Below are 27,719 nucleotides of genomic sequence, written 5' to 3' on the forward strand. Positions count from 1 at the left end.
CTCCCCACTTTTCCCACGCGTTCTAAGGATTCAGGTTTTCATATTGAACGCTCCCGCTTTGCCTAAGCTCGTGGCGATTGCGTTGACCTGTTCGGATCCATTTTCCTTAGCTCAGATGCACCAGTTGAGTTCTCGGGTAAACTAGCTAATTCACGAAGTTGGTTATGAAGCAATTTCTTCTTCGATGATAGTAAGCTAGGGGTACAAACAGGTGTGAGCGCCGTGCGCGAAGAAATCAGTGACAGCGGACTTTCTTTTTGACAGCTTCGGTCTTCATTCCGGAAGTTGTTGGTCATTAAATTCGGACAGCAAGAAGACACACTTGTCGCTATCCGCTTGAAGCTCACCTTTTGTGAGAGCACTCTGGAATCAAGGTTAACACAGCCACTGACTGAGTACATGTAGTCCTCTTGGCTTGTTTTGTTGTAGTCCTCCTTTTTATTGCTGACTATTTTTACTTCGTACCTTGAACCAACTAGATCAGAAATAAACCTTGAACATTCTAGGGCATGAAAGTTTATTTTCACAATACCCAGAAAGTTTGGGACTGAACGTATTTATTTTCTAGGCGAATAAAATAACAGCCACGCGCATAAGAGATGAAAGCAGACGTTAATAAAGAGTATCAAAATACATATAAAAAACAGCAGGCGGCCGTAACTGCTGGCCGCGGTCAGACAAGGTTCGCATCCTTGGCCAGCTGGTAGAAGACGGAGGTCTCTTGTTTGAGAAGTTCTTGAGGCGCATCAAACTCCACGATTTGGCCACGGTCGAGGACCATGATTCTGCAGTGAAGATATGAGACATGTTGCACGTTTCCATTCATGTGAAATAGTCGTAAAAGCCTATGACATATTGTAAACATACCGAGGCGTAGCCACGACTGTCTGCCATACGTTACGAAAACAATTAGCAGAGCTAGGTTTACTGGTCCCGCGCAAATCTGTTACTTCTTTGTTTTAGGCATACTCTTCCGTAAAAACAGGCTCAGTACGAGCATTTTTCCACTATTTGTAGACAGTACAAGCCATTAGCCCAATGTTGGAGTGTGATGGAAGTGCACTGGTAATATGTTCAGTTGGAGATTACAAACATACTCCTAGCATTAAATGTATATCTTGTGTTGCCTCCTTCTCCTTCCAAGCTAGCCACCTTTAAGTTTATTTGCGTTACAGGGAAGACACCTCGCAATTGTGCATTCTTCCGGTCTCGCCATAACCCTCCAAAGCCACTGGGACACCAATCGCCTCTGAGAGGACCTCTTTTTTCTCACTTTCTTCTTTCCCTTTTCATCCTGTCTCCCTTGGAGAGAGCGACTTCCCGCTCTCCACTTTTTCAGCTGTCCGTCACATCAGGTGGCCATTAAATGAATTCACTAAAGAATAAAGTCTTAGGCAGGCGCTATAGATGTAGGCGCGGGGATACATGGAACCAGGTCGCAGCGCTCGTAATTTGCAACCACGTACCAACTAGCTCAACTTTCCGTATTAGTGCAGGATACATGGAAAAACCAATGATATACAAAAGAGTTTAATCTAATCATTCGTAGCAAAACGTTAGGCTTAATTTTCAAACTTCCCGTTGCCGATATATATATATATATATATATATATATATATATATATATATATATATATATATATATATATATACGTAGCTCAGTTGGAAGAGCAATGGACGCGATATTCGGAGGTCGTGGGTACGACTCCCACCATCGGCGCATTGTTTCTCCTTCCGCTTTTCACTTAATATTCTTTATCCCGATAATCACCATAAGACCAATTCTTGTCAACTACCAACAACCAAGCATAAAAAGAAAAACAATCACCAACGTTTGCCTTATATATATATATATATATATATATCATAAGTAAATAGACGTACTTGGTTGCTAGAGGTTACATAAAAGTGAAAAATTGCTTCATACTGTTTCCAAGTTTATTTGTAGTCGACGTTTCGGCAGGAGCCCTGCCTTTCTCAAGTCTTGAGAAAGGCAGGGTTCCTGCCAAAACGTCGACTACAAATAAACTTGGAAACAGTATGAAGCAATTTTTCACTTTTATGTAACCTCTAGCAACCAAGTACGTCTATTTACTTATGATATATATATATATATATATATATATATATATATATATATATATAAAAGCCCATAGGTTATCGTACCTGCGCATTACATGCCCTGCACAGGACATTTTCGTCTCCTTCACTTCGATTTGAATACCATTATATGACAATTCTGCCCTCACTTACTGCGCCTTCTTTTCTAAATCATAACGATGTATTATCATATTCTCATAATGTTTAGCATCATGACCAAAATGTCGTATTATTATTAATCATCTTCCCCATCCCCCTGCCCTTAAGACAACTCCTGATTGAGTACAGCCAAAAACGATGGAGATTCACATCTTTAACAGCATCGAAATGCATTTGCTGCTATCGCCAATTCCTAGGTGATTCTGTTTCTGTTGCACAAGTTCGCAACAATAAACAGTTTTCTTTGGAAGCATTCAGGTGTCTTCTTGCCAGCGCTGTCGTCAAAAAGATTGGACAACACCTATTCCGAGGCAAAATCACAATGAATTAAAGATCGCAATTATAAAAGGATTACCGGCAGTACGACAGTGGTGCAGAAAACCTCGGCTCTGCGTGTGACCTGTAGTAAATCTTGAAGTTTCTGGGTAAAAATTAGGAATTTTCGTTTCATATCATCTGAAGAAGTCCTTTTAGGTCACTTCATTATTATAAACTCCTGGAAACAAACATGCCTAGCCAGATATTGCACTGCCGAACACAAACCTCTACTCCCGAGCAAGATGTTCGAGCAATGGTCCACACTCACTTGTCGTAGTCCATGACGGTGTTGAGTCTGTGCGCGATGGTGATGATGGTGCAGTCGGCGAACTCCCTGCGAATGGTGGCCTGGATGAGATCGTCGGTCTCCATGTCCACGGCGGCCGTCGCCTCGTCCAGGATTAAGATACGAGACTTGCGCAGAAGGGCTCGTGCCAGACACACCAGCTGGCGCTGCCCAACACTGCGCCAGTCAGTACATTGAGGTGCGATTTAGAAAAAACAGAGGAATCGGCGTCCAGCAAACATGTGATAAATAACAATCCGACTCCCAAAAACCTGCCATTGCGAACATTTCTGCTTATCTGTAAGCAAGTGGAAGTGGGAAAAGGGCAGCACGCATCGCACATCCTGTTTTTCAACGGTATGCGCTTACGCTACCGAAACTCTTGAGAGCCTAGCGCTCTCCTAATGAAAACGTTGTCTGAAGCAATAACATCATACAATACCTTCCAAATATTATACAAATCACTTGGAGGAAGGCAGCAGAGTAGGTAACAACACAAAACATAAGAAGCACACACAAGCAACGCTGCCTTCTTCCAAGTGATGTGTGACCAACTAGCTCAACGTTCAACTCTGTTATTATACAAACATCATACAAAACAATACGAGTGCTATATATTATGTATGATGTTTTATGATAACATACGGAATTCGTGTAATATTCGTATGACATATGACAACTCCTATATGGTCTTATTGCATATTATGACTTTTATCATAGATAAATACATGCATATATCGTTCTACTTTTATTTTAGACATATAGTCGGCTTACGTTCCTCCATCGTAGTGAACCATTTTCCAAAGTGGCAGCTTCGGAACGAATTAAAATCTCTTGTATAGTTGATTTTATCAGAAATGCACAGGGAGAGGGAAATAAGGGGATTTTCCAGCTTCTTCATTTGTGTTACACAAAGCGTACTTAATTGTAGTGATAGATACGGCCTGTACACTTCACCGTGCAAGCGCAGGCAGTGACCATCACCAAATGGGAACCACATATTCATTTTCACTCTGTCTGACTCCATCTTTGTGGCAATTTAAAAAATGATTACTCCTGCTGTACAGCGCTACCGAATAAGAACCATCTGCACACGCACTTTGAAAGTGCGAAAAGTTTGCTTACCTGATGTTTTCTCCTCCTTGTGTGATGTTGTGCTGAAGACCTTTATCCAGACCGGCCACGTATTCTTTGAGATGCGAGAGTTCCAGTACTCGCCACAGCTCGTCGTCAGTCTTTTTATCGAAAGGATCCAAGTTAGAACGCAAGCTACCACTGAACAGCACGGGGTCCTAGGAAAGAGACAATAATTTCATATGAAAAGTTATCCAAGGAAAAGTTTAAGTTCCGTGGTCACTATATTTCTGTTTCAGCCCCAGGTAGCACATTTTTTTAGATGTTTTAATGACATCGCAAAGATGTATCCAAATAACATCGTTAATTCTAGTCATTTGTATAGAGTAGCGTATACAGTGGTCCGCCAAAACTATTTTGTGGTTACTAGCAACAATGTCGTTGATGCAGAGCTGATCAGAGTAAGAGAAAACCAAGGAGCTCTCAGGAACTTCCAGTCAGGAACATACAATCACTAATCGTGAGCTCTAACCACAATGGGACAAGAAATTTGCCTGTTGCACGTTGCTATCGCTCTCCAAAAGCCGATGTCACAAAGTTAAATTAAAGCACCCCGGTGTTAGGTTATATTCGCCTCTATAATTTTTAGCGAACCATTCCATGCCGTGCCAAGTACTAGGCACAACTTGCCTGCGGGATGATGGTGAGCTTGGAACGTAGGTCGTACAGCCCCAGGTTGGAGATGTCGATGCCATCGATGCAGATGGCTCCAGCAGCTGCCTCGATGAGACGGAAGAGGGAAAGCGTGAGTGAGGTCTTCCCCGCGCCCGTGCGACCCACGATGCCGATCTGATGAGCACAAACGGGCGAGAATCGTTGTTTTTTCACTCTCGTCTGGCAGGACCACAAAACCTCCAAAAATATTAAAATATTATTACTTAGTAAAGAGCGCTGGACACGTTTGCTTAGAAGGAGACGAGACCTAATGCCAGAAATAAAAGCCAAGTACGGAATTCGAGAGACGAATACATCAGATGCCGTCATGCCTGCTTTCTATCCTTGTCTTTCGGCACTGGTAGTACGTTTCTCCAGCCTTGAGAGGATGTCCTCTGTCACCTAAGGCATGGTAGTGATCATAGCAAACTCAGTCAGACGTTATCATCCTGAAATCAGAATATCGCCAAGTTTCTTCCTCACCTCCTCCGTGGAAACCAACTCGCTCTTAGTTTTTCTGTTGAAACACATTATGCCCATGCCACCGTACACACACACCTATTGCTGTGTTTGTCTCCTCACAATTGAAGGAGCAAACTGGGATCTTGCCATCTAGAGCAGGGGCTCAAGAAATAAGCGCACTGTGGCTCCCAGATAGTAGTACTGGAGCTTGATTTCTAGTCGCCTCTTCTGGTTCCTGCTTGCGGGGCCTCTCTGATTGCTTTCGTAACCCGATTGATGAACTTCCGCCATTAGCAGCTTCAGCAGCGCGTTCAGCTTCCTTCACAATTTGGCACTTTATGCGCGCCACGCCAAGCTGCTACCTTTTTAATGCTTATAGCACCCTCTTCGTCTTCCTTTGCTTTCTCGGTGTTATGCAACACAGCGCTCACCTATTCTACACCGGCATAGTAAACCTTTGGAGCGAAAAATGAATGGATGAATGCGTGGAAAATAATTTCAAACACACAGAGCGACCGGCTCCAAGTTGTAACACTCAACGGGAAAAGCTAACGCGACAGGCGAAAATATTTGGTGATTTGAAACTTGAAGCTGAGCACTTTTTCATTTGCCGAATGGTGCCTTAGAAATTACGTCTAGAGCTACAGGCTAGGTATGGTCGTGGTGACTATGAGTCGCACTGCTTCCCTCAGCGCCGCTGCCGTGTCTACGGCTGCTGTAGTTAGGGATCTGCTTTCCAGCTGATGACGTAACACGTTGGGACACATACTCATAATAACGCGCGCGCAGTAACTTGCGCGCGGTAACTTGGCGATGATTTAGTACACACGCGATAAGGCTGCAGAAGTGCTTGGACGTGTGCGGGCGTACGCTAAGTAGACGTTAGTAGCTTTAGCATATTTTTTTGCTGCTGCTCAAGAAGACTTTCATTGTGAAAATAATAAAGAGGTACATCCCTGCCTGATAAGGAAAGTATAAAATAAGAAAAAAGGCAGTGCTTCGGCGACTCCACAGTAATCCGCTTGTGGAGTACTAATGCAAGCTCAAGCATTTTAAGAGTTCCCCGGGACCAGTAAGGATTCAAGCGATATAATCTTACTTTTTCTCCGGGATTAATGTCGCAGCTGATGCCCTTGAGGACGAGCTCCAGGTCGTCCCTATAGCGAGTCGAGTACCTGTCAAACAGTACTCGGCCCTCTGTCGGCCAAGACTCATCCGGCTTCATGTCCGACCTCTCCCATGGCGCCTGCGGAGAAGGAAAGAGGTCATTCCGGTATAGTAAAAAGGCAAAAGAGCCAACAAGTCGCGCAGAATGCGTAGAGCTATGTAAAGCGAAGTGATGCTGTTGTTAAAAGGCGTCGGTCAGGCTTCCCAAAGCAACGGCGAGCATTTCAGTAAGACGCGCTGCTGGGCTCAAAGTTTCGGTTCCAAAACCTCACAGGGGATATAACACTGTAAGATACAGCGCCACCTTTTTCAGTCATAAATGCAATATTGTTTGTTCGCTATTAATGCGAACATCGTGGTGGAAACAGTGCTAACACAGGATCGAGCAAGAACACAACCCAGACGCTGCTCGTAAACCAACAAACCCAAATCTCCACACTTCTAATGTGAACGCCGGCGGCTATCCGGGCTCAGCGTATTCGGGGAGCAGCCATGACGAAGAAGTACCTACAGCGTACTTCAGACTTAAACGCAGTCGTATTCTCAATTAGTAGTGTAACTAGAGTTCCCTAAATTCTTATTTTCCTCCTTGCTTGTGTCGTCATATGCTGACACTTGCGACGCCACTGCATCGGGGCTACTCAGATCGGTGCGTTGGCCTGACGGGTTGCAGTGACGTGGCATGTCTAAGTGAGCATTGCGGTGACATCATGCAGTAAAAGATAAAATGCTGACCAAATCAAGTGTAGCGTGTTCCTGAGCTAGTAACACCGCACAAGGGAGAAACAAAAAAGAATTATTAAGTTTTACTGTTAACCTGGTGGCACAACAGGAACAAGAGCTTCTATTATGCCATTCAGGCTCATGTTATCATTTTGGAGGATGTGGGACAGAAGAAGGCTAACATAGAATATCTCAATCTGACCGAAGTCATATTCGAAGAAGTCACAAGCAGTGAGGTATGGAAAGGAATGTGATAGGAGCAGGAAATGAAACAGCAAGGACGTTATCTGAGAAAAGAAACTATTTTGTTCCCCTGCACTAGGTCAAAGATATGAAGGGATATAAGGGTGAGGGAGGAAAAGGAGTAAGAAGAAAGAAATCATTCGGCGAAACATGCACTGGAGAGTGGATAGATGTAGTGCCACAAGAGAGGAAGGCAGCAAAAGGAACAACCGCGAGTTATTTATAGCATAGTAGAAATTAAGAATCATTTACGAGCCAGTACGGGGCGTGTAACACGAAGAGATAATGAACGGTGGCGCCTATGGTAATTAAAACAATGTCAACAGAAGGCAATGGTAGCTGTTTGGAAAAGGTGGCCGCGGCCATCAAAGGACCTCAGTGCGTGTAGTGTGGTGTTGTTCCTTTAGAGTAACGAACAGGTCTCTCAACATCAGGGCGGTTAGTATCCAGAGGTGAACTAGGCTGTAGGAGGTAAGATGCACTGCGGCTTTTCTCTCTCGCAATAGCATTTTTATGTGCCTCAGTGTGCTCTTCATCTGATGTCCACGGAAGCATCACCTGCATAAAGCTTAACTTGATGAAAGGACCAGATGTCGTGTGGCAGTTTCGTTGAGCTTAGCAATGGCACGGCCTTAAAATGCGTCGCATACTGAAAGCGAAGGTGGCGCTTCCTTCGCAACAGTTTTCGTCTAGCTTCAACTTCTGCGTGGTATTGGGGTATGGTGTTCTATTATGTTGTACAACCGATTTAAGCGTCTGTTCTCAAATGCACAATTTGTGTGAGCAAGGTCTACAGGTTTTGACCGCGCGCGGAACATTCACACCCTTCTCCGCACTGTCGCTCACATACTACATCGGCAGTGCCACGGCCATATAAGGTGAGCTAACCGCAAAAAGTGTCTGCAAGTTTGGCAGTCAACCGGGCTTTCTGCAAAGCGAAAGTATGCAATGAGCGCTGGCACAGTTCGCAACGCTATGAGTATATCAAGCAGGGGTTTTTTGCGGTCCTGGGTGCGCGGACCTGACCCGACCCGAACTAATGGTTTTCCCAACATTATGTGACTGGGATTACATCTGCGGAGAACTTCTACCTACCACAGCAATACAGCCCCGTCTGGCCTAGTTATGCAGTGCACCTTCCTGCGCATTAACCCGATTTAAATGATTGCGATGCGACAGTAGTCGCATTCATGTAAACGCTGCTATACGTAAAGGAAGAAGCGCCACCCGCTTGGAAGGGGCGCAGCATGCAATGAGAGTGCTTGAGATCGTGGTGAGAGTACAAAGATCTGCCATTTTCAAAGTCAGGAAGCCCTCCGGGGAGTGGCGAAAATTCGTCTACTGCTGGCTGAAAACAACAGACACCGGAGACAGTGGCGCAGTCAGGTTCCACGGAGCGCCAGTTGCACTTTCTAAATGTCAAATGTGTGCTTGATATCTTCCGCCACCTGTTGCTACCACCTATTCTTAACGTGAAGTGCGCATGCGCCACTGTTGGTTCGTTTACAACCAGCCAAGCTGGGCTAACTGAGCTTTACGGGCCCGCCATTTTAAGAGGATGCACCACAATCCCGTCTGAAACGAACTTACAAACGTGCACTGCTGAGGAGGCGCAGTTCGAGGCGCTGCGCTGCTTTTTCTCTTAGTCACCGCGCGCTCTAAATAACATTTTCTGCTCAACTCGCTTTTTCTTTCTTGATTTGCGCCATGGGCTGTCCTATCTTTGAGCACTGCTCTTAAATGTAGTTTGTCCAGGCTTCAGCCACTGAATAACGCCGTACTTGTGGCAAGGAGGGGGAAAGAGGAGGCTGCCGTATCTGCAGTGCTTATCCAGTAAAAAAGCAAATCGATTCTTCCCAGCAGTACGTGTGGCATTGCCTTCGTAAAAGCTTCCACTTTCTAGTCATGACTTTTCAGATGGTTGCTCAAGTGTAGTAATTTGCAAGCCTCCCACTTCTGAGCACCCGTGGCTGCCCACAACAACGCGCAGTGCAGCCAACAGTGCGAGTGTGCCTGAAGGCTCTCACCTCCTGCGGAGTGCGAGTGTACTCCAAGCACCTTTCGACAGCGACGAGGCTTGTCTCGGCGTCGGACGTGGCCCGAACGAGCATGTTCAGCGTCGAGGTTACCTGCGGGACAGAGATTGTTCAATAATATGTATATCGGGAGGTGCCTCTGTACAACAGTAACAGTACCGTTGCTTGCTAGGCTACTTTGTGAACTTGGTGAGTGCACTACAGGGAACGAAATTGCACCAACACGCGCGACACAAAGGTAAAAAAGTATACGCCGTCTTTACAGAACGGAAAAAACATCTCTCTTTAAGAGAGACAGCGGGGCCAAGGGGCAGCCATTTGCATTTCAGATCCTCCGGTGTACACTTCGCCCAGTCATCTTCGTCAGACCGAAATGCCTGCTCGCACTACAACAGACGTTCATCCCAAAACATAAATTCTCGCTATGCTCTTACTGAAGACCACAACATAAATGCGACGCCGGACTGATGTCGTCGCGACAGTTATTGTGGAGAGCCGCCTGTTATGCCCAGTGTTTCAGTGACCTAAGACAATTACGGGCAGGCCTCAAACACCAATCGTGTTTTGTACTATAGTGTATATACCTTCATTTTTATTTTTATCCTACCCTGTTCTTCCTGTTGCTCAAGTCTTTGACTTCTTCAAACGATTCGTTACTATCCCTTTATTTCCGCCGGCACAGTTCAGGTGCGCCAGATAGCAGCTACCGGGACTGGCAAACATCTTTTATTTCTGTTTTTGGTATTTATTTCATAAGTAATCTCTTACTACTACTGAGCCATACCCCATGTTGGGTCATTACAAAAACAAAACAAGCGAAAGCAAACTCACTCTGTCAGAAATGACGTAGTCCTGACGCCGACGTTAACAGCAATATTGATAAAAGCCACACAAAGTCTAGGCTAGATATTTTTATCAATATGTAAATTGTAGAAATTTTGAATATTAACTGTTTTGAGATAGCTTGACGAGCAGACCTACCAGCGTATTATGAGCAATAAATCATTCGCGCTTGCGCTATAATGACTACATTGTAACAATGGCTTTCTTTCAAACGCTGACGTCCTCAACGCTGCTCCTGGCCAGTTAGAAGAGAATCATCTGCGACACCAACCGTGAGAGCGTAGCTGACTGACAGACCAGCGAGACCCGGCGAGAGAGTCTCCCGGGTGAACACGGCCAGCAGTGCGGCAATGAACACGATGCTGTAGCCGAGAAACTCCAGACGGATGGACAGCCACCTGGGCATCAAAAAGAATGAAGTATAACACTTCAGCTTGACGCTGTTCTGCCAGCTGCACAGGGCAGAGACGCTTCGGATGTGTCGCGTGTTTGGAACACCTCACGCCTCTGCACTTCACAGTGACATCCAGTGTGGCGATCAACCACGGCTCTCGAGGCAGGTAGTAATAATCGTGTAGTTGTGTTACAAACGTTTTGCATGACACATTAAGAGATGGCAGCCTGCATTAGAAAAAAACCGCAGTTTACAAAAACAAAACCAGATAGAACCAATGCGAAAGTGCACTTTTGCAAAAGAGATTGCGAATACGCATGTGCAGAGTCACAAGAAGAAACGCTTAAACTATATTTTGATTTCGTCAGGTTAAGGGCGCGCCATTCATCATCACCTTCTTCAACTTGAGTACACCGACTGCAGGACAAAGGCATCTCCCATATCTCTTCAAATGACACAGATCTGGTCAATAGCAGGGCTGTGTTGGACGGTGGGGCCAAAGCATGCAGGCTGCGGTCATTTCATCCCTGCCAGCTTCTTAATCTCATCCTCCCCTCTAACACAGAACGCAACAGTACTGATTGATCTAGGCTGCCAGGTTACGGTAAGCCCTTTCACGTTTTCCAGCGTGTGTATAATTTCTGCATCCAAGCTCCTGCTCTCACCGGTCTTTTCCGGTTTCTCCAACAGCCAAGGTAAATATCAATGTTAGCAGTTCATTGAAGCATGTGTCTGTAAGTCACGGAGCTAGTATACCACTGCAAAGTGGCAGTGCTGCGTAGCTTCGAAGATACATGAGTTTTGGGCGTGAATTAGGGATCCGGATGTAGCCTAGCTGTCTCATTGACCTCCATATTTATCGACCTCACTATGTTGAACTGCGACCTCATGATTACATGGCACGAGAAAAAAGTCTCGGACAAAACAAATGGCTTCAATTAGAATTGGTAGGGGAAAAATGAAGAAATGTTGAACTGTCTAAGGAGACGAAAGATTTGATTAAGAAACGCCAGAGTATAAAAGCTTCCAATCCAGCAGACCAGATCGAATTGGCCGAGATATCAAAGCTAATCAATAAGCGCAAGGTGGTCGATATAAGGAAGTATAACATGGAGAAAATTGAGCATGCTGTAAAGAACGGGGGAAGCCTTAAAGCGGTAAAGAGGAAATTGGGCATAGGCAAAAACAAGATGTATGCGATAAGGGACAAGGCTGGCAACGTCATCACGAATATGGACAAGATAGTCAAAGTAGCCGAGGAGTTTTATACAGATCTCTACAGTAGCCAAAGTAGTCAGGACCGTAAGGAGATTAGTGGTAGGGAAAAACAGTCAGACGTTCCACCAGTGACGAAGGACGAGGTCAAGAAAGCACTAGAAACGATGAAAAGGAGGATATCAGCTGGAGAAGATCAGATAGCTACAGATTTGCTGAAGGACGGGGGGATATCGTGCTAGAAAAACTGGCCACCCTGTACACGCAGTGCCTGGTGTCATTGACGGTACCGGTACCATAGAAGAATGCAAACATTATCCTCATTCATAAGAACGGGGACTCTAAGGATCTTAAAAATTACAGACCAATCAGCTTACTGTCTGTTACGTATAAGGTATTTACTAAGGTAATCGCTAATAGAATCAGGACAATCTTAGGCTACAATCAAGCAAAGGATCAAGCAGGTTTTCGGAAACGGTACTTTACTATCGATCATATCCACACCATCAATCAGATGATAAAAAAATGCTCGGAATATAACCAGCCCTTATACATAGCATTCATTGATTACGAAAAAGCATTTGACTCAGCTGAAACCTCGGCGGTGATGCAAGCATTGCGAAATCAGGGCGTAGACGACTCGTACGTGGAAGTGCTGGAAGATATATATAGTAGCTGCACAGCAACCATAGTTCTGCATAAAGAAAGTAACAAAATTCCCATAAAGAAAGGTGTTAGGCAAGGAGACACAATCTCCCCAGTACTATTCACAGCTTGCTTAGAGGAAGTATTCAGAGATTTGGAATGGGAGCAGTTAGGGATAAGGGTAGATGACGAATACTTCAGTAATCTGCGATTTGCTGATGACATTACCTTACTAAGCAACTCGGGGGATGAACTGCAAATAATGATTGATGACCTAGGCCGGAAAAGTAGAAAGGTAGACTTGAAAATCAATATGCAGAAGATTAAGGTAATCCTCAACAGCCTCGGGAAGGAACAGCAGTTTACGTTAGGTAGCGAAGTACTAAAAGTGGTAGGCGATTATGCCTACTTAGGACAGGTAGTAACCGCAGATCCGGACCATGAAAAGGAAATAACAAGAAGAATAAGATTGGGATGGAGCGCATTTGGCAAGCACTCGCAGATTATGGCTAGCAGCTTACCGGTATCGCTCAAGAGGAAGGTATACAACAGTTGCATCTTACCTGTACTCACATATGGGGCTTAAACGTGGAGGCTAACCAAGAAAGTTCTACTTAAGTTGAGGACAATCCAGAGGGCTATGGAACGAAAAATGGTAGGGGTAACATTAAGAGATAGGAAGCGTGCAGAGTGGGTCAGAGAAATAACTCAAGTTACCGACATTCTAGTGGAAATTAAGAAGAAGAAATGGGCATGCGCAGGACATGTAGTGCGAAGAGAGGATAACCGATGGTCGCTTAGGGTAACAAACTGGATTTCAAGGGAAGGAAAGCGTAGCAGGAGGTGGCATAAAGTTAGGTGGGCGGATGAGGTTAAGAAGTTCGCAGGGGTCAAGTGGAAGCAGCTAGCACAGAACCGGGTTAAGTGGAGAAATATGGGAGAGGCCTTCGCCCTGCAGGGGGTATAGTCAGGATGATGATGATGATGATGAATTGGCAGGTGTCACGGCTGAGCGCTGAATCGTCTATGGGTTGCGTGACGTAACGAAACCGCATGATACCAGAATGTTGAGAGGTGCTGCCACCTAGGGTTGCTCTTTCAGGGGGGAATATGTTTCAATGTTCCAGTGCTCTTGGATGCCCAGTCAGGCATGTTCGTACTACTTGATTAAAGCAGGGCATTGTATCTATGCTAGGTGATCGCATACCAGCGGTAGCTGATCGAGGGTTGCACGCTAATAAGAACGTACAAGATATTTCAGGCGTAAATTATTGGATTGGGAACTATGCGAGCTAAGACTACATGCACGCGAACGAGGAACCCCCAGGAAAGTAGAATATGGAAGCCGTTAATATATCACAGCCTTAAAATCGAAGCTTAAGTGTCCCCCGTAATTTTTATTGCGTAAGCAATACTACGCCAGGTTTGAGCCCGTCGCATAAACCTGGCCGGTAGCCACGTTTGACCTTTAGAGCGACCGCTGATGGGGCCCCTCTTCAAACCGTCGGTAAACCCGGTCGGTAGCCACGCCGCGCCGAAGAAGAAGAAGAAGCTACGTCGGCTGTGCTTATGCAACCTACCAGAGTTAACTAAAACGAAACCCCAGCTAATGTTTTTCGGAATTTTGTTTATATCTAAATTTTCTTCCATACAGTAATTCCTTTTCTTAACTACTTTTGTTTTCACTGCATGCGCCAAAATTCAGGGCTTTTCATTGCTCCGTACAAGATTACTTCCCCATGTCTGTTCAGGTAGCACCTTGTATTTATTTATTAATATATTTATTTACTTATTTATCATACCTGCTGCCTAATAAAGTAAACATAAACAAACTCAGCAAATAATTTTCAGGTTGTTTTTCGCCTCTTGTAGCCTCCTTCGTAAAGGGAATGTAAAGTAAGCCGGTGAAGATCCTCGGGCACAATCCGCAATGTATAGCGCAAGCAAGAGCGGTTTGTTTGTTTCTTTTCTGTTTTTGTTTTTTTTTTGTGGCAGTATGCTGGTTCAACGGCCTTTCAATTTTGCAATACAGCCGACTCAGCTGTAAAAGAACGCAAAACCGTGTCGTTGTGCATTTGCCTTCCTTTTTACTAAGTAAACACTTTATCGATCCCTTCGTTAGTGAGATATCGTTTTTCTTACTTATGTTTAAGCAGCTTGCCAGCCCGGGATTCCTTAATACGCCAGAAAGGCTACGAGCTAAATGTATCACTTTGATGTCTATACCATTCATGCTTTTAGAAGCTGTTGGCTACATTTATTCTTTAGAACAGACAGTAGGTACTTTTGCTTCGCTCATTAACACAAGCTTCTACAAAACAAGATGAAATTGGGGGGCATTTTTAGTTCATATCAATAAACTTATTCTTCTGTGGCAAGTGTCTTACTTTACAAGTGCATTTTAATCTGTTATTTCTGTCTAAAGAGTCAATAGTATGTGGCCTTTGGTAACGCCTCGCCATTGTTGAGGCTAATAATTCGCCGTATCCTTTATGGCTTCAACCGTCAAAATCCATTCGCCGTCATGCACTGTCAAAACAAAAATTGTTTCACGATTATGCCTTGTCATATCATCTGCCAGTTAAAGTGTCAATTGCGAAAAATGCAAATAAAAGTGATAAAATAAGAGTATCGATGCAAGGAAAAGCCTCGGTAGATGCTCGCACAAGACGCCGATTTGAGTAAGGTCGGCCTCACCGAAATAAGTAGGTCAAGTTGCGGCAACGTGCTGCGTTCGGGACACACCTTCCCATGGCGCACATTTTTGCTTCATTTCAATAGACGGATCGCAGCGAATTTCTCCTTCTTAAAATCCCAGAGTGAACTCATCGACAGGACGCTCATATAAGCTGGCGCCACACCGATATTTGCGTAACCGGAGCTTAAAGTTGGCTGTGTAGAACCAGGGATTTCTTAAATGATCTCGACATTTACGTCATCTCATTTCTCGCACATTGATTACCCGAAATCTCAGAAAGTTTTCAGTTTCTGATTCACTCCTTTGCTTGAAGACGAAGTTGTTTCTGATACTTTCGAAATTGTGTCAATGAAAAACTCTAAACAGCGGGCAGGACTCCTGCGAATGTATCCGGCTGTGTGGTCGGCTATATGTAACTCCTCTGATGTATGTTACCAAACAATTGCAGTCGTGGTCGCCATTAAAAGAGGTTTAACCCCATAAAATGTTTTTCTTGATGATTGAACATTTTATTGCACCATGAAGGGAAGGTTATTTGCTGCCATCCACCCAAGCAAAGCCATACGGCTACATAAGAAAGCTATACAGCCTTCATGGAGGCTTCGCAGCAGTCGAAGATAAATCCGTCCGATTTGAACCTGCGACCACCTTTTTAAAGTGCAGTTGCTCTACGATCTACGCCAACCAGGAAAGCTACCAGATGGCATTGCGAGGCTGAATTTATTGCCAACTCGTAGCAATAACAATGTTAGTTCGCTATATATAGACCCCTACACGTATTGGACGAATCAACTATGCGTACTAGTGAGAATCGTCCAGCGAATACTGTTTTTCGTCTATTCAAGGTGGTATCCAGGGTGGACGCGTTTTGCGGTAGGGAAGCGAATTCACGCACATTTGAAAAGACGTCCAAGCACTTTTCAACATTTGTACAATTGCAGCCATATTTTTCAGTATAATCCTAAGCTTTCTAAGCGTGTCAAATATATACGAATGTCGTATATATGAACACAAATCATATATCCTAAGCATCTGATACTAAGTGACGGCAGAGTGTACATGTTGGTTGTCAGGAGGGCAACCATTGTGAGGCTTAACAGGTATGCGTACAAAAACGAGAGGTACTCTGATCATGTCATAATGCACTTCCGGTGGCCGCATCGCTAGTGCATCGCGATAGATCATTTCAAGTGCGTCACTCTCTGCCGCTGGAACCGTACAACAAGAGGACGAGGCATGCATAGCCTCACCTCCTGAAACTACTAAAATAATTATCCATAAGAAATTAGAATAAACAATAGAATTCTAAACACCTTGAACTCTATAGAAAGTGTGCAATGAAGCACTCACGCATCGCGGCACATGCACTTTCTTGGTGAAACAGATATTTGCTGAAGCCGCAACTTACCGGCTGGCCGCTATGCTTGGAAAATAGCTGCTGTGGTTGACGTCGGTCAGCTCGTTGGACTTGGCCACAAACCTCTGCTCGGCTCTGTAGGCCCGGATGGAGCTTCCGCCGGACACCGTCTCCGAGAAGTGCACGTAGATGGGGGATCGCGAGATGGACTCGAGACGCTTCAGCTGGCGTGACGTGGCGATGTAGAATTTCTGAAGAGAGAAAGAGGAAAGTGGATACGCTGGGAAGTGGGTGCGAATATAATATATGCATTACGTGTTTACGCGACCTGAAGGCGTTCAGTTAATACCAGCGTGCATTTTCATCTAGATTACATCCAGGTATACATTTTCTCTCTAATATCCACAACCCCCTATACAACCTGAGCACAAGCAAAGCAGCGATTCGGATTGGTCTCGGATGGCTCGTGAATGCAAAACGTTTAGTTTGCTACGAAGCATTGACACAACACGAAAAGAAAGTATCATGGATGTCCTGTTCGTTTCGTCAATAGTGGTCAGAGGTGAATGTAATCAGTATGGCCAGTCTAATACAATGCTATAATTGCTGCAACATCTAGACGCCTATATTTGTTAACTTCCACTGCGTTGAAAATATAGCAACGGAACAGAAGATCACTCTTCTTTTTCGGCATACATCAGGAGCAGAGTCTATCTTGAGACAGGAAACAGTCCAATTTAATAGAGTTAAATGTTTACCTAATAAGTTGAGCTTTTCAAGTGTTTTTTTTTTTTTGTAATACTTGGTCAAATGTTTTGCTGAAATCTAAAGAAAATATATCCAGTTACCTTAATTAATCTACTATGACATAAATGTTACGGATGGCAGTAAACGACAGGTTCGAAATTCTTTCCTAAACCCATGCTGCAATCCAAATAACCTAGCGTTAGAATTCATTGCTCGAGGAATGTGGCTGCTGGTGATGTATTCAGTTAGTTTACAAGGACTCGTCAGGGGCGGATAGTTGTTGCTCAGGCCGTCTGATCACTCACTCACCCACAGTCAAAACTCTGGCTGCTATCCAATCGGAAGACGAAAAGTAGGATTAGAAAGAGTAATGTAATTTTCTTCTTGTTGAAAAATAATCGAAAGGGTGTGCATAACGGCGCAAAGAGGCATTTAAAATGTTATGTGGACAAGTGAGCTTTTGCACATAACCGAAGTATCCAAGCAGTGACACCTCGTAATGAACCAAAAACAAATGACTGAAGGCTCAGAGAAAACGAAAACATATTAAGTGATGTTTTGTTCAGAAATTTCAAAATGAAAATGCGTGTTGAAATCTGTCCCAACTGACTAAAAACAGGCCACCATATTCCGCTCACAGTAATCTGATTTATTTGCTTAATATTTTACGTGCACTCCAGAAAGCCATTTATATGTTATGATCCTTGACAGTGCAGAAGATATGAGTACATTTTGAAGACAAGAGAGAAAGAGAGTAAACATTATGATTATAACGTAAATAGGCGGGTGGTCCACCCAGGTCCGAGTTCTGAACAAGGAGGCAATTTGAACACCCTTTCGATATTTTTACTATTAATTATGATTGAAAGAAAACTACGTTAATTTTTCAGGTCACCTGAACAAAGTAGTAGATGATCAGCAGTGGAATGACTGCGGCGAGGAAGATTGGGTTCTCCATGGAGATAAGGATGAACGCCACAATCGCCTTGAAAAACTGCATGAACAGTGTCCTCAGGTTGAACCTCAGAGTCACATCAGCTGTATCGATGTCTTTCGAGAACCTGGGCAGAAAATAATGGCATTGAGTGCACTCACTCGGCTTCATCGGTTTCGGTGAGCCAGTTGAACTACCTTCAAAGCACTGTGAGCTGGTAGCACACACAATGAAAATAATTACTACATTTTTTACCTTAATATTATCAAAACGGTCTTTTAACTTATTTTCATAACACTGCTTTACACCTATGGTCCGTGTGTGTGTGTGTGTGTGTGTGTGTGCGTGTGTGTGTGTGTGTGTGTGTGTGTGTGTGTGTGTGTGTGTGTGTGTGTGTGTGTGTGTGTGTGTGTGTGTGTGTGTGTGTGTGTGTGTGTGTGTGTGTGTGTGTGTGTGTGTGTGTGTGTGTGTGTGTGTGTGTGTGTGTGTGTGTGTGTGTGTGTGTGTGTGTGTGTGTGTGTGTGTGTGTGTGTGTGTGTGTGTGTGTGTGTGTGTGTGTGTGTGTGTGTGTGTGTGTGTGTGTGTGTGTGTGTGTGTGTGTGTGTGTGTGTGTGTGTGTGTGTGTGTGTGTGTGTGTGTGTGTGTGTGTGTGTGTGTGTGTGTGTGTGTGTGTGTGTGTGTGTGTGTGTGTGTGTGTGTGTGTGTGTGTGTGTGTGTGTGTGTGTGTGTGTGTGTGTGTGTGTGTGTGTGTGTGTGTGTGTGTGTGTGTGTGTGTGTGTGTGTGTGTGTGTGTGTGTGTGTGTGTGTGTGTGTGTGTGTGTGTGTGTGTGTGTGTGTGTGTGTGTGTGTGTGTGTGTGTGTGTGTGTGTGTGTGTGTGTGTGTGTGTGTGTGTGTGCGCGCGCGCGTGTCATGCGAAGCGAAAAGACTGCTCCGCGTGTTATTAAACAATAAAATCCGTGTCGATCATTCACGAGAGTACAGCAAGGCATATCCCCATTCCAATGGCTTAAAGCAAAAACGATGAAATCTCGACGCGTGGAAACTCTGATCTTACCATTCTGTTTCTAAATAAATAAATATGGAGCTCTTCTCCGTCTTAATGCCCTGTAAGCATCTATTAAAAGCAAAAATGCACACCTAAACACGTGGCAATATTTTGACTGCCGACTTCACAATACTGTGAGCCTTTTTCAGGCTCTGACAGGAGTGGGAAAAAAGTACGAACAACAGGCATGGTACTCCGAGGCAGTAGAGAAAGGATATAAACACAATGAACACAATTTATGTTATACCAGATAGGTTGAAAAGAGTCCAGCAGCTACGAGTGTATCATTTAATTCGGAATGCACACTCCAGAGCATATGTAAAAAGGGCAGGAGGACAGCTCGTTTTCCAAAGGCTCGTATATGCTAGTTCAACGCCGCTGGGGAAACGTTCGGAGCTCTATTCGGCGCAAAACACTCCTCCTGCATATGTGGGTAAGTGACACTAACGACTGAAAACTAGTGGATACTAAGGGCTGGCGATAAATCTCGAGGATAATGCGCCGTCTACAGAAGACGACCCATTACAGCAACACAACAGCGAAATGGCTTCGCCCGATTCCATTGCGCGATGACCTGGGGGTTAACGTTAGGCCGACCGAATATATTCATGGGGAGGAAGTGTGAATACATGCGCCCTTTCTGTGTACTTCGCTTAAGTAATAATAAGGAGCACAATATCAAGATGTAGTGATGTCGAATTTTTTTCGCCATAATCGAGTTCTTTGTTATATCCGTATCGTCCATCTCTACCGCCTCTCTTCTACAAGACAAAAGGTGAGATTTCCCTCTCCCTGTTTTGCCACCTGTCAACAATGGCAGTTGCAATTTCCGTTAATTAACTCCCTCGGAACAACGCCTGTTGCTCATAAGCTTCATCCCCGAACCCGATGACTTTATCGCTAGTGAAACGCTTTGTAGAAATTCGAATTCGCTGCGTCAGCACTTTGTTTTACAGTGAAATCTCTAGTTCGCAACAGAAGCTGCAAAAAACGATAGAAGTGTGAAGCCTGACATTGAATGGACCTTATGAGTCTAGCATAACAGCGGCGTGTCTTAGAGTTGAGCTGAAATGGAGTATGGTGTACGTCCACCCATGAGCAAACATAGTAACCCCTGTCAACCATTGTGCCCATGGCTCTCGACATTCACACCTTTGAGGAGCTCAGTTACTATACAAGCTACATTATGCTAAACCAAGCTGAAAAGAAGTTTCTGTTATATCGTGCGTTCTTTCTATTCTGTTCTAGATTCGGTTTCGTCCTATTACCGTTTTTGTTCAATGGGTTGTGACTGGGCTTGCCTTTGTTTTTGGATTGTGTCGTCATCACTGACGTAGACCGTCCTGTATAAATATCCGGCGCATCAATGGGCTTCTCAACATTGACTCCTGACGTGCGTGTCCCGTCCCTCCTTATTCTGACCGGCCTCATCGGCCGATGGAGTAGTTTCACTTAACAATTGGGTTTAACTCCGTTAAATTTATACGAATTTTGACCCGATTGTGATGTTCCGATCACACTGTGCATGGATCGAAACTGATGACGACGGTGACATGCGTACCGACACGCAGTATACAGGCAGTTCAACATGGGGGATGTTCGGCTGTGGAGCGCGCCAAATGAAAATGAACTGCGGTGGTGATATTCTCTTGGCAGACATTTAGCTTATTGCTGTTAATTTTAAAAAACGACCCCATTGATTTTTTTTGTGTGAATGAAGCGCAAATGTTAGTAGCAGCATTTTGATGTGCATCAAAAGCTTAGGTAATATTTACCAAAATGTTTATAGAAGTATCTTATAATGTTTCACAGCTGCTTCATAATCATTTAAATGTGCTCTCGTTTTTATTTTTTCATGCCAGTTTAAAGTGCTTTCTGCGAGCATAGGAAACACTCGAAGAATACATTTCTGCCCCAAATCACAAGCTTCGCCCATTCCCATCAGCGTGCGTGTAGCGTTATCTCATAACATCCCACAGTTGCCTTCCAACAAAAGGTGTCCCAGAATCCTGAACCTGACTTTAATTTAATGCGCCGAGGCTTCATCCACATGCCAGGCGGCTGCTTCGCCAGGGAGTCATTTATTGCTAACGCACTTAAAGCTTAAGCTGAAGGAAGCGCTTGGAAGGCTAATGTCTAGGCTGGTTGATGCCCATGGGCGAGGCATAGACGGGTAGTACGAAAAGCACCATGCAAAGAGACAATCACGTGCCAAACGTAAGCACTATGTTCCGTTCATGCGTATTTCCTAATTAATCTGTGTTGATAACGCTATACAGGTATGGCCTTCGTCAAAAGTGTGGAGCACAGAGGATCTACTTCTGAGCTACGTAGTGGCACTGATTTAGGTTATTGGAGATCCCTCCCAATGGGAAGTGTATACACATAAAGTTCTTCTTACTTTCGAGAGATTCGGAAGGCCGGAAATGATGTATTACAAGCCACACGAAGTGGCGCAGAAGCAAACCCATTGGACTCTACACTTTTGGAAACGACTAAAGTTTTAGCGCTTTCGAAAATTCTTATCCCCTAGGAAATCATTTGCACTGTTCCGATGGAAAATGCGCGCACCTGTTGAGAATCCTTCCCATCGGGGTTGTGTCGAAAAAGGACATGGGCGAACGCAGGACTCGTTCAAGCATGCTTGAGTGCAGGGTCTCGCTGCCTCGAAGAGCAGACAAGTGCAGAGAAATGCTGCCCACCAGGACGAAGATAGCTGTAAGTGAACACGCGGATCCGTCAGAGAAGTTGACGTGGAAAATAATTATTGCTTACTACGAAAGCAATTCTACTTAGATATATTACCGAGCCTGCGCCATGGCAAAGAAAGCGTATCGATCACAGAGCTATGATCTCTTTCAAATCAATTCTTTCTGTTGCGGAAGCAATACTACGCTAGTCGCTGAGCTATTTCGTGGTGCCCCCGATGAGCTAAGCTGCGCATGCACGAGGGGCGAATGACTTCGCACGGAGCACAGCTGGAGAGCCGCGGCTCTGACGCGGCCTACTCCTCCGCTGCGCGGGTGACCCAGAGGTGCCACTGCCGCTGCGCCAGCTGCGCATGCGCCAGGAGCGAATGACGTCACACGGTGCACAGCTAGCGCGCCGGGGCGACCGCCCACTTCTCCTCGGCGCAGTAACTCAGAGGTGCCGCCACCGCCGCATTCGCCGCTGGTGTTGCTTCCGCAATTCTACTCGGGATGGCCATTGGTCAAACCACAGCCAATTTTTTCTACTAATTTCTTCGCGGTTTATTTACTAAATTACACCTCGCTATCTACACATAAAAAATATTTGAAACAAACCGTCTACTACAGTTAAATTACGCCATATCCATGTCTGTTTCGTCATTTTATCCTGTGTTCTGTCTCGAGCGCTTTGTTTTAAAAACAATGGCGAACCAAAGGCCTACCAGCAGATTTTTGTGAACTTCCCCTTTGATCTACCGCCTCACAGCATTCATCCCCACGCAGCGTCATCATTTACAAGTGCCATCTTCAACCCACCCACACAAAGAGTTCCGTCCTCTACGAGACCTTCACTCATTATACTGAAGGCGCACTCTGTCAATGCAGTCAAGGCTAAAGGCAGGAAAGCAGTCGTACCCTTGCCACCAGACTGAGTCACTGTGCAAGTAGCCTGGCCAGTAGCTAGGATGCGAACCTCAATCCTTAGTCATTTCTATATAATCATTATTTGACCTCACGCACTGTGCCTTCTCCACCCCCTGTCTCTCCAGCCTCTAATTCCTATAACTGCACGGAGTGAATTGTGGTATTATCAGTAGGTAAACAAGAATGAGCGGCTGGTTTATTAGTGTGAATTTGTCCGACTTACTCCCATCGTCTTCGGGACTACATATATTATGCTGCAGAATGGCGAAATTGTGCTACGATCTCCCATCCTTCGGGAGAGAAAACCCGGTCCTCTTTCTTTTTCAGCCCCCACAGAGCAAAAAAAAAATATTGAACGCGAGCGAAGAAACACACGAAGCAGCGGAATGAGAAAGCGATACTGAAATTAAACTTAAAAGTGCTAGATCTGTGTAAGCTAGGAATTGAAAATAATTACTGACGACCATTAGATCCAAGGAGTGTAGACACCAGGCACAGGTTCATGAAAGCCATGACAAGTCGACAATCACTTCATGCTCATTCAAGTTTTTGCAGGGGCAGCTCTAAAAAATCCGCAAAACGATAGCAATTACACGAAAGGAGAAACCATCATGACGCAAGACAAGGAACGCTGGAGGAGCGTCTTAGAGTGCCTAATAGAAATAGCCATTTTTCATTTTTCATTATAAGTGCTGCGTGGCATTTCGTGGTGGCTCTTCAAAACGATTTTTGACACAAAAGTGGAAGCTTTCCTTTACTAGTCGAGCTCCTTTGTGAATGCCTGATATAACCTATTTTTATTGTATAACTCTGAGCATATTTCATGTTGAATACCTTCATGCAATGTTCGTTATTTCATTTTGTAAACAGTGTTTTTACAGGGTGGGTAGGCCTACGTGAGGCGTTGATACACCTTTTGGCTGCTCTGCCTCGGTTTTTATTGCTTTGAAACAGCACCATTGCGTAAAATTGATTCACAGTGAAATAATTTTATATGAACAGAGTTGTTCATGTAAAATTCACAAAAAGGTTGAAATTTGAAGAACATTACTTCGTCATATATGCTAACTGCCATTTTCAGTTTCTCAAAGCAATTAAAGAAACTCGGTGGTTCGAAACTTGCGGAGACCTATACAGCGGCTCCCCTCATAGCCCGGGTCTCTGGGACGTTAAAGTTCATAAACAATAATCAATTCCTTTATCCTGAGTAGCTGTCCCAAACTAATATTAAGTTATCTTTGAGTACCCTCAGAACATTAAAGCTTTACGTGGCGTGTATTCTTTGCGTGCCTCAGTACGAGTATTCAAAATAAGGGGTGGCCACATCACTCACTCTCGACGATGCCGTACATAGCATACATTCCGAGGCGGTAGTTCCGCTGCTCCGGGTCAGTGGCCAGCACAGGGTCGAGGGCGTCGTTGCTCCACAGGCTAAGCCAGTAGCTGCCCATGATGTTGAAGGCGTGCGAGATGACGTAAGAAACGAAAGTGATCACCGTCAGCCACTTGCCCATGGCTTTGATGTACGCCAGGTACACCCACCACTTGACCTGCACGCAGTCGACACAGCAAAAAAGCGTCAGCCCACTAGAGACTCCCGCTGTTCAAGTCCTTTCCCACGTCTCATTAATGAAAATAAAATGGTGTCCTTTACTCTCAATGACAACGAATGCAGGAACCTATACAACGAACTAAGAGCAGTTGCTGCTAGGCTAGTTGTTTTTGGTTCATAATTAAAAAGTCTTAAGGCGCAAAAAACACACAAGACACATAGGTAGGTGACAGGACAAAGCGCCATTGCGACGTGGTTCTTCGTCCTGTCACCTACCAGTCTTGTCTGTTTTTGGCGCCTTAAAACTATTTTTTATGAACCTATACAACGGATATGATTTACACCGCGCACACAGTCACTCCATGTCGCGATCTGTTTGGCGGGGGTGCAGTGCGAAGCACACCGAGCGCTGCTTGCTCCCCCTTCAGCGAATATACGTTAGCGCGTTTAAGTTTCTCCTCATTGGAGGTACACAAACTCAGTCGGCAATAATAGGCGTGACCAAGACGTCAGGAGGCGAGAGCCAATTTACCACATTTAGTAGGCGGCCCCGTGTGGCCCGTTCACGAGTGTGGCAGGATTGCATCTCCGAAGGGCCTTATGGGGCCCAACGGACGTGCCCCGTTTCTTCTCATACAAGACTATTCGATATTTAGCTTTTTAGGGTGTTCTCTTTATATACGAAACATATGAAGTCCTTCAATGATCATTAAATCAGGAATCAGAGAGTCAGTCGGTATTTGAATGTTTCACAAATGAAAACGGTTTTGATGTGAGTGGGGACGGAAAACATTTAGCTAAACCAACATTCTAAACGAACGACGTAACCGCCTGGCTGGGCAGCGGCAGCTTGTTGGCGTTTATGCTTCCGCATGTTATACGGCATTTATGCAGATCTCTTTCTTGCCGAGCATTTAGGCTTCCGAGCTGCAGCTGCTCCCGTGGACTAATACTAAAGTAGGAGGGTACAAATGGTATTGAGCTTAGGCAAGGACAAACGTCTGGCGGTCTTCCTGTCAGTGAAAATACTCCTGAAGAGCCCGACAGATGTGCTGATTGCTAGGAGCGAAAGAGATAAATGGGAGAGCCGTTGCACCCCTTTCTCTGCTTCACGTCGTTTTACCGGTTTGCGACAGTGTCCCTGCCTTTTCCTCGTTCTTCCCTTATTTCTCCTATCGCTTGCCATCTCCTTTTTATTATTTGTCATTTCTGGCTCCTTTTATCGCTGGCATTTCAGGACGCACTTCGTCTAATGGATCACGCAATAAAATGTCAGGGTTTTCAGTCTGAATGTGCCACTAATAAGTACGCCTTTTGCTAACGGCCAATTTCCTGCACAGGCACAAAAGACCGAACAGCCCAATTTACTCAGGACAAACAGTGTATCGAGATTGCCCTCATGGTATCCTAAATTCGGAGTGAAAAGGATGTACAGCTTGCATGGATGTCACGATATTTGTCACGTCAAGGCACACAGGTCTGCTGCCAATTGAGTAATTGTAAATCGCACTCGGTGTAGAGAGGAACCACGAGTGAATGAGGGTACATTTGCATGGACATGGAAACAAAGCAAATTTATTTAGCTGATGATTCGTATAGATAGCGCGTATACTTTCGCATTTGTCAACATAATAAGCCTGTCTTCAGGCTCGGCAGTGATGCAGTCGCCAACCCGTGTTAGAAGGGTGGATTTTTGGACTTCTTTGTTCATAGCTTAAATTCTGATTGATTTATAGGAAGGGAAAGGCGCGGTAACTGTCTTACTTGTTTTTCTGTGGACACCTCAGCCACGCCGTAAGAGAAGAGAAGAAGGTGGGAGTGGAAGTGGAAAGAGAGAAAGAGGAGTCGTAGTAGAGGGCTACGGAGTAATTTCAACCACCTGGGGATGTTAAACGTGCGCTGACATCGCACAGCACAAGACACTGTAGTGCAACAAAATATGAGGACACAACAACAGAAAGGAACACCAAAAGAATTAACTTCCAACAAACTTTATCCAAACAACACATTTATACGCCATAAAAAAAAACACATAATCAAGTTTGCACATCATTATCCCATTCCCAGAAATCCAAGCTCTTTATCACTGAGGGAGGTAATTGGGATCTTCCTCAGTGATAAAGAGCTTGGATTTCTCGAATAAGATAAAGATGTGCAAACTTGATTAAGTTTTCTTTTTCGGGCATACAAATGTGCTGTCTGAAAGGAATAAAGTTCGAGGTGTTTAATATTTTATTTTATTAACACATACTGCGGCCCATTTATGGGGCTATTGTATAAGTGGGTTATACAAATCCATTGCAAACGTCATACAGAAGCAACTGAACAATAAAATTTTAAAATTCACAAGAAATAAGACAGAGGACAAAAATGTAATTCAGAATAACAACACCAAAACGAGAATGCAGCAATACACTGTAACAACAAAATACAGTATATTAGGTAGAATTACCTTTTAGCAAGAAATCATTTAATGGTAGTGACCTAACTGTTTCAAAGATTACGTTCCAGAATCCAATAGTGCATAAAAATTGTGTATAATTATCAGATCGGGTAAACTAAGGCTTAACATTAAGGCTATGGTGACTCCTACTTGACCATAGAGTGTCTGAAGGAATATATATGAGATGTGAGACACGATAAGAAAAATTGACGATGCCATCCAGAAACTTCAATGCTTCAATGTGATAGCGTATGGATAAAGGGGTTAGGTTTATGGCATATAAGGTACGAGAGTGTGAGAAATTCTGATCATAGCGACGATATACGAACCTAATAGATTGTCGTTTTATGCTCTTAATGATGTTAATGTCAATATGCTTATAAAGGGTCCAGAGGGGAGAAGCATAATCTTTGATTGAACGAATTAGAGATTTATGCTTAGTCTCCCTTGGAGAATTTCTGAAGTTACGCCTCAAATACCCAAGTTTACTGATTGCTTTAGTGCAAATGAAATTAATATGTTTCAACCAGGACATGTTAGTGGTGAGTATGACTCCAAGATACTTATTTTCTGAAATCCTGTGCAAGGATAAGAAAGTGTAACTGAACCATGAAGGAGACGCACCATTAGAAAATGACATTACCACAGTTTTAGTAAAATTTATTTTCATTTGTCAAGTGTTATACCAGGTACAGAAGCTGACACATGGAGAATTTAGTTCAAGATGTTCTTCTGCTGTGTTAATCACGCGATATAGAACACAGTCGTACAGATAAAGGCGCATGTGTTAAGTGAGGTTTCGAGGTAAGTCATATAATGTATATTAAAATAATGAAGAACCAAAAACGAACCCTTGAGCTACACCAGATGACATGTCAACAGAAGAGTTGAATTAAAACACACGAGTTGCGACCGATGCGAACGGAAACTGGCCATTCAGTTAACCAAG

The 27,719-nt window shown here is 44.3% G+C and overlaps 1 protein-coding gene across 1 annotated transcript in view; it reads right to left on the reverse strand.

Annotated features, from left to right (window-relative positions):
* Positions 1 to 500: 500 nt before the first annotated feature.
* LOC146174625 (multidrug resistance-associated protein 1-like) overlaps positions 501 to 27,719 on the reverse strand; it is a 132,342-nt gene continuing 105,123 nt past the window's right edge. The window contains exons 19-29 of the mRNA XM_084583798.1: positions 24,109 to 24,325; positions 21,733 to 21,877; positions 18,077 to 18,242; positions 16,486 to 16,685; positions 10,397 to 10,523; positions 9,274 to 9,375; positions 6,213 to 6,359; positions 4,628 to 4,786; positions 3,989 to 4,155; positions 2,846 to 3,040; positions 501 to 785 (exon numbers count right to left, since the gene is read on the reverse strand). Coding sequence (XP_084439924.1) covers positions 674 to 785; positions 2,846 to 3,040; positions 3,989 to 4,155; positions 4,628 to 4,786; positions 6,213 to 6,359; positions 9,274 to 9,375; positions 10,397 to 10,523; positions 16,486 to 16,685; positions 18,077 to 18,242; positions 21,733 to 21,877; positions 24,109 to 24,325 — 1,737 coding nt within the window. The 3' untranslated portion in view covers positions 501 to 673. The remainder of the gene's footprint in view (positions 786 to 2,845; positions 3,041 to 3,988; positions 4,156 to 4,627; positions 4,787 to 6,212; positions 6,360 to 9,273; positions 9,376 to 10,396; positions 10,524 to 16,485; positions 16,686 to 18,076; positions 18,243 to 21,732; positions 21,878 to 24,108; positions 24,326 to 27,719) is intronic.

This window comes from Amblyomma maculatum, chromosome 11 (genome assembly GCF_055883805.1).
Source record: "Amblyomma maculatum isolate TAMU_Amacu chromosome 11, ASM5588380v1, whole genome shotgun sequence".
Lineage (NCBI taxonomy): Eukaryota > Metazoa > Arthropoda > Arachnida > Ixodida > Ixodidae > Amblyomma > Amblyomma maculatum.